The following is an 11,334-nucleotide window of genomic DNA, read 5'->3' as shown; positions in this document are numbered from 1 at the left end:
TTCAAGTCAGCAGACAGAAAATATTCCAGGTGGAAAGTCACTTTTAAAATAGTACATTTTACATAATTTTAAGACAACATGAAGACTGGCACATAGTGATGCTGCATTATCAAAATACTTACTTAGACATGTTTAAGAGGCAGAGGAAGATGACTGTACAATTAACAAGTCATTTTGAAGTATCCTCTAGGTGTACAGGAGAGAAATATATTTATGGTATTTGTTTTTTGTGTTTATTTTACCAGTTCTGCCAAACATTTAGCACTAGTGCAGTTACAAAATAGTTACGACAGTCAGAAAAAACTCTACTGTTGTTACATTTAGTGGGCTACTCTAGCAGTAAACTGAATTTTACAGTGGACTAGTAAGAGCAGGTGGTGAAGGAACAATGTTAACTACTGAGTACTTTGAGAACTGGAGCAGAATTCAAGTTCAGTTTCAGAAGCTGCAGACTCAACCTGTACTGAAATGTAAATCTGCCAGCAAGTTCTTCTTTTTAAAAGGCAAACGATGAATACCAGAGGAGGTGTTTTTTTTTTAAGATATTTAGATACATCCATGCTAAAGTCTTTAAAATGTATCTTTAGAGGCAAACCGCTTTCAAAAGATGGCTATTGAGGCACTTCCATCTAGCAATACGCGTAGTAATAAAGATAAAAAGTAACTACATTTTAAAAATTAAAAAGGAGACAGTATTTTTGTACTGTCCTGAGCCCAAATTTAACAGTTAAAAAAAACAAAGCAGATGATATAACGCTCTGGGTTCTACTGATTGCCTCCAACATCCTCCCATTCCTGCACTCTGAATAGTTCTGATGGGGCCACAGCTGCCCAAGTTCTGTCCCATGTGGTCACAGCACTGCAGGCAGCACATGCTGTGCTCAGAAATGCAAGACACTGGTAGAAGAGTAACAGGGAGCTGAAAATACAGAAAATATTTCTCTGTGGCCCACAGGCAATGGGGTGGGAACTTTCCACATGTGAACTGGTCAGAGTGAGGCCTGCTCCCTTTCTGAGACTGCACATTTCTGAAAGGTGTTGATATTTGTATTCCTTTCTTTCAAACCTTATCGTGGAAGCTGCTTCCTTTGTAAGTAGTTTGTACTGTGAAAAACAAATGTTTTTTTTTTTTTTCATAATTGGTGTTTATGCCCAGCCAAAAGCACCGAAAGGGACAAAAGTTACTTTGTCAGTGTTAGGACTGGACAGGATAAACTTTCCTATTAGAATAATAACAGCATATGAAATCTGTTTAAACTTTCATAAAAGTTAACAAAAACCCTCTGTTTCATGCTTTAAGTAGTGCTATATTTTCATTTTTAGGATATTTGGAACCAATGCAAATGCAAGGATACTCCTTTCTAACTTTACCAAAAATGAGCTACATTCCACCAGTAAAATGTATACTCTGATGTTTACCAACGCCTAGAATCTTAACTGATTAACAGATGTATGTACATTAATGAAAACACTCAAACAGCATAATTAGCCTTACAAACTTCTAAATGCTTATAAAGCCAAACAGTTTCCTTTCACTGTGATAAACAACAAAAGCTGCTTAGGCCTTGACTGAGACAGGTACCTCTATAAATAGGTTCCCATAACTAGAAAATTATTGTGTTAGCAGAAGTAGTACAAACTATGTTTTTTTTTTAATTGCTGCCAGACTCAGGCTAGTATTAGAGCTGCTGTGCACAATGTGACATAGCTATGGCTGTCCCTTGCATTCCCAGGGATTTCTTTTTCTTAACATATTATGACGTGTATGAAAACTTGCAGTTGGCTCCATAATGCAGTAGCAAGTGTCTCCCAGACTTTTAGGATATTAAAGATGATGCTAGGGATTTTATTTGCATTGTTGTTGAATATATATATTTTATATATATATATATATATAAAAGCTGCTAAATAGGTACAGGGAAATTGTACAGGAAAGTAAATGCTGCTAAAGGATTCCTTATAATGTGGAAAAAAAAAAATGCATCAGTTGAATTGCATGTTAGGTTCCCAAAGCAAACAGTGCCTATAAAGCTATGCAGAATTTGTCACTTTTTTAACATTTTAACTCTGTATCAGTTTTGCATTTTGCATGTGCTGGGGTGGGAAGGGCACAGAGCTCATTTTTAGAGTCTAGGTATGTTGCGATTAGCATTTGTCAAGACAAGCGAGGCCACTCTATGAGCAACTTATTTCTATTCACCCAGCCAATAAATACACACAGAGGTAATAACAGATTTTGAACCTACTGGGTAACTTAAGAATAACCTTTTTATGGTTATTTTTTTTTTAAATTGGGTTTTAAGAGTAGAGTACAGAGTGGTGCCACTCAAGCATTTTACCTAGTAGCCAAACAAATAATATACCAAAATCCATTTAACTTCAGCTGCATATAGAATCTTATTTTTCCATAACCATTTGCAATGGAAATGTAAACTGACAACTTCAGACAAGGAACAATCCAAGTGGCTGACTTCTTGCTCACTGCCTTTTCCTCAGCATGTGCACAGCACTGTGAGCTGGGGGGTGGCTGGGGATTTAGGAAGGGGAAGACAACTGCTGGAAGTGCAGATTGCTGTTTTGCTACAGCAGTGCTGAAGATGAGCAGTGGGACATGCACGGCCTCCAGGATATGTCACAAGGAGATCAGATTTTCTTGTGGTTTGTGGTTATTTTTCCTGAAGGCTGGAAATGACCTCAAGGGGGCACTTTCTGCTTTGGAAGTGATAGCTTTGTAGGAAATTCCCTAGTGTATACTTAGAGGCTGCATGGCTCCTGGAGTGACCCAATGAAGGTTCTGTCTCTTGTTTATCAACAGTCAATAACTGCTTTCTTCTTTTTTTTTTTGATTGCTAATTACTTCTCTATTTATTTGGTTGCCACAGGATTACTCCTTCCCATCCTCCTCACGCTGACTAGCAAGAGGAAACTTGTTAGTCCGTGGCTGCTTTATCCCTTGCCCTATAGAGCTTCTCTCCTAGAAGCAGCAGCCGTGTGTGCCGGAGTCCACGTGGCGCCGCGGGCTGCATCACTGCCTGCCTGTTCCTGGGCTACCAGGTGACGGAAACGCTGCCCTTGGGGGTGCTAAAGGGAGGCCAAACCAGTGCTGAGCAACGTGCGCCCCACAGCGCCGGTCGGGGTGGGAGAGCAGAAGGAAGGCTGATGTCAGCGCTGCTTCCTTTCAGTGTGGCTTGTTTTAAGTAACTAAGCCCAACAGTAACTCCCATGGAGGGAAATAAAAGACAGCCATAACTAATTTAAACTTCCAAAGACAAATTCAGCAAACACATATAAAACTTTACAATAGTGTTTCTATGTAAACAGAAATGTCAGGAGTTATATTGTAAAAGAAGTTCCTTATACTCTCTGGGTTTAAGAGGTGAGTAAAAAACAACTATAGACATTTTCTGATTAATGGAAAATGTTTTTTGAATTTCAGCTTTTGAAATGTTAATTGCATTTTTCAGTACATATTTAAGTTTGGTCAGTTTCAGATATTAACTTTTTTTAGCTGAAAAGAAACAACTTGGAAAGTTTAAATATTTTTCCTCTAAATCCGGAGACAGCTGAAAATTCTGCAGTTTCTAAAAAGTAGTATATGATAAATATATTATACAATGGCACATACTTTGGAACAGGATAATAAATATTCTTTCTTTAAATGTAAGTTTGGAAAACTAGAATTTCTAAGAAGAAAATATTGTTCCTTGTCAAAGGATTGCTACCACTAGGTGTATTTAGCTATTATTGTACATTATTTTGTTAAAGTAGATAAACCATAAATAATTTGAGCATTTTGTGTATATTCACCCAAGTTAAACTGATATTCTAAGGAAGTTACAATATATTTAAATCTCTTTACAGTCACTTAACACAGTGTTTAACAGGAATATTTAGATAAAAGTGCATTATTTTAATATAATACACATAACACTCTAGTCCTAGTTCTCTGCCTCTGGTTTCCCTTGAGACAAATAGTTAAAATTATCTTTTGTTTTAAACAAAAACGTTGGGATGGGGGGCATGTTTGTTTATAACATACAGTCCAAGAAAACTGCTTCATCTGCCTACTGAGAATCTGCAGATGGGAAAATAAATCTCCCGAGAGGTGAAAGGCCCCTTTCCACTCCACACCGGCTCCCTGGCGTTCCCGACTGGGTGCCCATCCAGAGGCCATGTCTGCATCGCGCGTCTCCAGGACAGATCACTGAGCAGTTCGGGCTGCAGAGGCTCCTCTGATGTAAGTTCCAGTTCTCAAGAAAATGAATGAACAGATGCAGAAGAGGGAATGGTTGGGGCTCTTGCCATTATTTACTTTGCTTTCCTTGAGTTCTTTCTCCCCACGAAATGATTTAGTGTCTTTATAGTAACCTAGAAAGAAAATACCAAAATTGTTCATAATCAAAATATTTTGCAAAGGGTATTATTTGAATTGGGACAGTATAATAAGTTAGCACTAGCATGACGATGCACGTCAGATAATGTTTTGATGATTGAGTGTATGTGGACAGGAAATGTAAACTTAAATTCATTCTATGTGGGATGGGATTATCATCTCTAAAAAGGATTTCTTCTTCATTTATGGCAAGTTAGAGCCTCTCAGGTGAGATGTCAATGCTCGAGTAGGCAGCACTGTGCAAATCGATGGGCAAGAAGTTGGTTGCATATCTTTATATAAATGGGACAGTCTTATGTTGTATATTTGTTATTTGAAGTAAAGCAAAATACCAGAAACTACAGAAATGCAGAAAGGACAGTAAATACTTTCATAGTTTTTTAAAAAATGTTTTTTTACTAAAGTTAAAAAAAAAAAAGTTTTAAAAGTTTCTCACATAGGGAAAAATCAAAAGCATAAACTTCTTTCAGCTTGAAAAGAAATCATCAATCCCAGTGATTTTATTACATGCATGTAGTGTAACAACACCAAAAGCTCTACTGGATACTCTCATATATGTGGTTAACTAAGAACAGTTAGTTGTTTAAAATGCATACTACAAAGTAGCTGCTACATGTTGTTTTTTTTAAGGGGAAAGGTGGAGTCAAATTCTAGTTTTCCCACCATTTGGACTCATTTTACTAAGTAATTTGAGATCTTAGTGACAAACACTACACACAGGTACTTGTCTGTGCACACCACTAAAGGTTCCGTAGATCCTTCCGACCCTCCGTAGTACCTCCCTGTGGTTTACTTAACGGCATCTTTGCAAGAAGCACAGTGTGTACCATGCATTCAGGGATGGTTCGGAGCTGGAATCCAAAGCAAGTGTCTCATACCTGTACAGACTGCAGTGCAGGCAGTGGTGGCTCTTACTCCATCATGTCACTGAAAGTCAGACTGCATGCAGACCTTTCGTCCCTGCTCTGGGGACTGTCTGGCGAGAGCTGCACCGCGGGTGACACAAACCCCCGGTACTGTTTACTTGACTTGGTTAACTTCTTGAGCTCACTGGCAAAGGAAAGGCCTTTTCTTTTATCATCTCGTGCTGCCTGTAAAAAAATTTAAAAAAAGAAAAAGAAAAAACATTGCAGAACTAGTTAAATATATTGTTAGAGCTGCAAAAATAAAACAATTTAACATGAAATAAGATATTTTTAAGCAGGCCTGGCTTAAATTCAATGCACTTGTGCTTTCATAGCCAAGCACATTTTTCTAATTGTTCCAAATAAACAAATTAATTGAAAATTATGTGTTGTCAAACATTAAGACTATGCTTAGCAAATTTTGTATAAACTTTTTATAAAATATGAGCTCACAACACTTAGATTAAAGCAACAACTGCTGTGGATTGATGGCATCTGCTGGAAAGGAGAATGCAGTCACTCCCCCAACCAGATAAGTATTACATTTTCCTGAGCCCGAGATAAACTGACAGAACAATTTTGTCACTGGGTAGCAATAAAGGGGACTTTATTCCAGTAGTTTTTAAGTTCTGCCCATTTGAATCCTCCTGTCTTACTCTGATGGAAAGCAGGGCACCACAGCCAGAAGTTTACAAAAATGAGAAAGCTGGTAGCAAAAGATAAAGGCTGCCATTGCAGCTGCAGACTGTAAGAAAATCATGTTGCTGGATGTAGCTGCTGGAAGTTTTGCAATGAAGAAACGACTGGAGGTGCAGAGAAAAGGGGACTCTGCTTTGTTGTAGTCTCTTCCTTTCCCACTCTCCCAACTTCCCATCCTGTAAAAATGCTGAGGCGTCTTCTGTAAGGTTTTGTGTACCTCCTGATCTTAAGCCTCATTAAATATTACTAAAAGTGTCAAGCAGAGGTACTAAGACCATGGTATTAGCTGGTCATACAAGTACAAGAGGTGTCAGGTTGGCTCCGACAGCACAGCAGGGTGTTTCATACTCAGGCTAAAATGTCCAAGTTGTTAAATACAGGGTCTTTAACCCTGTTTTTAGTGGCTTGCTATCAGACTTCTCTGTTCATTCTACAGTTTGGTGGGTTTTTTTTGTTAAAACTGATTCCATTACTACCACGTACCAAGAGAACGTTTTTGCCATGTTAAAATATTATTTGACCACTTAGCATCTCCCTCCTATTAACCATGTGCAAAGCTGATCACACCATCGATACATAAGGCCTGCCAGCAGCTCTTTAATCTCTTACCTGAACTTGTTCTTTGAGCTTAAGGATAAATTTTCCGGCTCCCTTCCACTTGCTCTGGGCCTGAAACACACACTCTTGATCAGAGAGAATCCTCTGCGATGGTTTCGGCGTTGAGGACTTTTTGTTAGCTGGCTCCTTCGTCACCTCTTCCAGCAGGACATAATCACTTGGATTGGGATTGCTCAAAATGCTGTAGGAGTACTTGGCTTTGCAGAGTGTCTGTTTAAAAGGAGAAAAAGACCATGTTAGCACAGATTTGGTACTGGACAAATTCTTCAGCTAGTGCTGAGAGCAAAACACATACCCGGTGTGAAACCAAGGCCCCCGTAGGCGTTGCGGGACCCACCACACGGCGCCGGCGTGCTCCTTACCTGCTGTATGACGTCCTGGGCCGTGCTGAGGCGGGGAGCCTTGATGACGGTGCGCGGCTGCTCCGGGGAGACGTCGTGCACCTGCACGAAGAAGCTGTCCTCGTCCGCGCTCGCCGGCGCCTCTTCCCTCGCGTCTTGGAAGAAGTTCCGCTCATTTAAATTCTAGAGAAGAGGAGGAGAGCCAGATTTGTTCAGGCCAGGGAGGTAACTAACTGCTGGAGGGTGAGGATAACAAAAGCTTTTTATGGAAATCGCAAGATTTTTTGCTGTTGTCGTGGTCTATTTCATTACATGCAAATCTTCTCCATAAACGGCTTTGTCAAGTTTTTATTTCTAGTATCTGTTCCTACAATCAGTGTCTTAATATCTGTCATAAAGGCAAGGGATGAAGACAGACACATGCTAAGATCATTTAAATAGTTTATTTCGTTGATATATGCAAAGTTATATTTTGTATTGTAATAGAGGCATTAAGATGGGAGATGGTACAAAACATCCCTTTTCTCTGCTCCTGTGCTACGGCTTCTGGCTTGAACGCCCAGAGTACAAATACTAGCTTGGTAATTTATCATATAATAAAGTTGTGCATATTCTTTTCATTCCAAAGAAATGAGAGGAACGTGCATGTAAACAAAGGTGTTTTGTGTTTCTGTTCATTCTCTATATAAAAATCTGTGTTTATAAATATGTGTGTACATATGTTACTGTGTTCAGACTAAGCAGGCAATACTTATGCAGAACTGGTCAAAGGAAGTGCCTCTGAAAATCAGGTCATTAGGTGCCTTCTACTTTTTTTTTGGCCACTTTTCCTCTCACAAGAGTGAGCACTTATATCTGTTCACGCTGTGGATGTTTTGTCCATAATAAAAAAAGTGAAATAATTGCACCATCTTCCTGCCTTAAATTAAAATAAACTCTTCCTTCACTGTTCTAAGTTGCTACGGATAATTTCACCATTGAGTTTTTTTAGGGTACTTTAATATTAAAGTCCTTTCTAATTTTACAGAACATCATTAAAAAACAAAACAAAACAAAAACACCCTTGCAGACATCTGAACTTTGTCCTGGTGTTCTGTTACCTGTGACTCCTGGTATAACTTATTCTCCTTTCTTTGTATTATTTTTGTATCATGTCAGCATCTTGATTTACATTGAACTGGGACTATCAGTTGCAACATGAAGCCACCCAGGGGTGGCGGATGAGAGCGCTGAGTGCAGGCAGATTCCTGTCGCACAGCTCTGCTTACTGAGGTGCATTGCAGCTAGTTGTGCTCACTGTTACGTTTGCTTTTAAAAGATGTACCCAGCATTGACATTATTCACCGAGCAATGATATAAATATCACACTCTTGTGTTTCCTGGTCCTGACAGCTATTTTTAGCTACCTATGTAAATAACAATTTATCTAAAACAGACTTACTTCCTCTCGGGTTTTAAAGATAATCCTTCCAACATATCCTTCTTCTGGGAACCAGCTGTTCAGAAGCTGCACTAGCCCTTCCTCAGGACCGATCACTCTCTGGAATGGTGGTTTTCTACATTCGTTCTTTTCTTTAGATATAAAACTTTTCTCTTCCATCAGAAAGTAATCTGTGGCACATGACTCGGTGCCTTTGGTGGTAGCCAAGAGCTAAGACAGACCACAACACACACACAGCTTTTAGGAGGCTAAATATAAGCACTGCATAATTAGTAGTTATAAATGAATATGAATAAAAAGCTTTAAAAGATGAGTAACAGTTCTGATAGGCAAGTTTTCTGATGTGCTATTTATTCCTCAGATATTTTACTCCAGGGTAATGTAGTTTTTAGACCAGCCAAGCAGCTCAACTATTCCAGACAAGGCAGTACTATTTAAGCTTATTTCTGTCCTTTTTGGCTGGCCAGACAATTTATTCATAATCCCAGGACAGTACAGTCTTTTCCCATTGCTGGAATAACAACCCCTGTTGAGTGAAATGGTTTTTCTACTCATGAACTTAGCCCTCTAACTTTTTCTCTGTATTCCTAGGATGCTCAAATTCAAAGTATTGCACAAAAAAATATGTCCTTTTCCAGGACAGCCTGCTGACTCCATCAGTCAGGAAGATTTCTTTTCTTATATACACATACCCAAATATTGAAATACTAATAGGGGATATGATGTAAGATTGAAAACCCATTATCAGAAGTCAACATTTGGAAACCTCTCCAATACTCTGCATTTACAGTGCACAGTAACACACTGCTCAAATAACCCCTTGCTGTAATGAATAAACTGCAACGATTCTGCCTCTGAAAAATGCAGGGAGCCCAATGTCCTCTTGCAGTCTGGCGGCGATGCCGCGGGCACCCACCTGGTGAAGCAGCTGGGCCGCAGTGGTGCCCTCGCTTATATTAAAAACAGTGAAGGGCTCCGGGCCTGGGACCCCGTGGACGGTCACTTTGTGAACGATGGCAGCTCTCCGGTCGGCTGTGCTGAACAGCTGTTGAGACAACGTTTGTCAGGACACTCATACACACAGGCATATTAATTACAGTTGCATTGAAAGAAACTGCAGACACAACCTATGGGACCTTGACAGAGAAAAGATATCTGAATAACACCACATTCATACATATATATATATATATAAATATATATATACACATACACACAGAGGTATAAAAGCATGTATATATATATATATATATATATATACACACACACACACACGTATGCATATATATATATCTCTCTTGTATAAAATGTGTGTGTGTGTATATATATATATACACACACACTTTTAGACAAGATATATACTAAAATATATATAGTATATATAAAAATATATACACGTGTGTATAAAAGTATATGTACACATGTGTGTGTACATACACTTTTACACATACGTGTGTGTGTGTGTATATATACATGTGTATGTATAAAAGTATAAAATGTGTATATGGTAGTATGGACTCCATCTTTTGCCACAGAATTCCTCTGTATTCTCACTATTCCAACAAAAACTTCATTTTTGTAATTTGCATCTGTTCTGTGCAATGCATGAGGGCATGCATGGATCCTCCAGCTCAGATGCTCTCTTCTGCTATACTGACATGTACCACAGTCAGGGTTTGACAAGATGCCCCCACCCACCGTTTCAGCCAGGAAGGATAAGCTAAACTGCAGTGATGACCAAAAGGATCAGGGCTGCAAGATACTCCTGAAAGATACGCAGGTTTTTGTACCTAGTTCCTTTGAACAGCGGAATCTAAAACTCTTCAGACTGTTTGATTAAGCCAAATATACCTGGTATTCACAGAAATACAACTGAATTACCACAGAAGCAGGCAGAGTGTTTCCAGAGGGACTTTCTTCCATTCTCCGACTGTTTATGAACAAACTGGAAATTTCTAATGCTTCATTGTGCAGGTTGTGTAGCTGGACGTGCCTATAGCCTAAAGAGAAAAAAAAAGGGGGTGGGGGGGTCATGGGTGCATGAAACATCCTAGGACACCTGATTCAGAGATGTAACACTGAGGTATCTAAAGCTTTTGCTAGACCTGTAGCCCTAAAGCCCTGTAACTGCACTGCCTGAGCTCTCCTGTCTGGGCTCCAGCACAAAGCACATCCTATGAACTGCAGAGCTGCCTGTGCGGTGGTGAACCCTTATTAACTCCTACTGAAATAGTTTTTGCTTTTAGCATTCTCCATAACAGTCAAGCTACTTATACATGGAATTGCTATTTTAAATATGAATGACAAATTCGCACTGGGAAAATGAGTATATATAGCCAGATCTCCTCATACGTTAAATCTGCTTGGTGGTGTTACAGCTGCATGAGGTAAACCTGAAACTACTGGCACCATTTTGCTGAAGAGCTGCTGCTGTTAGGGATCCCCCACAAATGTCACAAAATTATTGGTGCTCGTTAACCCAGGAAGGACCCAGTCTGCCAGGCGTCTGCTGGACCATTCTGCCATACAGTGTCACTGCAAACTAACTTACCTCTTTTTAGAGCCTTTAGTGGAATGATTCTTTGAGCTGTTACAGCCGAGCTGTTGTTTTCAACAACTGCAAATCGAAGAAAGACCAAATCTTCAAAGTGAACCCGGAAAAGAAACTGCTCATTCCACATAGGGTTGAGGGTGTTGCGATGAATGGGCTTAGTGCGGAAGTGGCAGCTATCCAGCGGCATCCCAAGGACATCGATTTCGATGCACGGGCTTCCTGTGCTATTGCTGGGACAAACATTCTGGCCTGACACAATCTGAAGCCGAGAAGCACCCGGAGAAAATAAATAATTAGTGGAGCAATTCTTTTTCTGTCCCAGTTCTTAGCTGAATATTATTTATCATACTGCTTGCACCGTTTGTTAGCACACTGATTTAATT

The 11,334-nt window shown here is 39.5% G+C and overlaps 1 protein-coding gene across 1 annotated transcript in view; it reads right to left on the bottom strand.

Annotated features, from left to right (window-relative positions):
• Window positions 1-4,344: 4,344 nt before the first annotated feature.
• Window positions 4,345-11,334, bottom strand: part of PLCE1 (phospholipase C epsilon 1) — a 110,758-nt gene continuing 103,768 nt past the window's right edge. Inside the window, exons 25-32 of the mRNA XM_010211371.2 lie at window positions 10,949-11,210; window positions 10,279-10,397; window positions 9,314-9,442; window positions 8,398-8,607; window positions 6,978-7,139; window positions 6,607-6,825; window positions 5,272-5,484; window positions 4,345-4,368 (exon numbers count right to left, since the gene is read on the bottom strand). Of these exons, the coding sequence (XP_010209673.2) occupies window positions 5,305-5,484; window positions 6,607-6,825; window positions 6,978-7,139; window positions 8,398-8,607; window positions 9,314-9,442; window positions 10,279-10,397; window positions 10,949-11,210 (1,281 nt within the window). The 3' untranslated portion in view covers window positions 4,345-4,368; window positions 5,272-5,304. The remainder of the gene's footprint in view (window positions 4,369-5,271; window positions 5,485-6,606; window positions 6,826-6,977; window positions 7,140-8,397; window positions 8,608-9,313; window positions 9,443-10,278; window positions 10,398-10,948; window positions 11,211-11,334) is intronic.

Source organism: Tinamus guttatus, unplaced genomic scaffold, assembly GCF_059628265.1.
Source record: "Tinamus guttatus ecotype Peru unplaced genomic scaffold, ASM5962826v1 Tinamus_guttatus_pri_ptg000314l, whole genome shotgun sequence".
Taxonomy (NCBI): Eukaryota; Metazoa; Chordata; class Aves; order Tinamiformes; family Tinamidae; genus Tinamus; species Tinamus guttatus.
The sequence above is the reverse complement of the archived record's forward strand: the minus strand, read 5'-3'. Positions and strand labels throughout refer to the sequence as shown.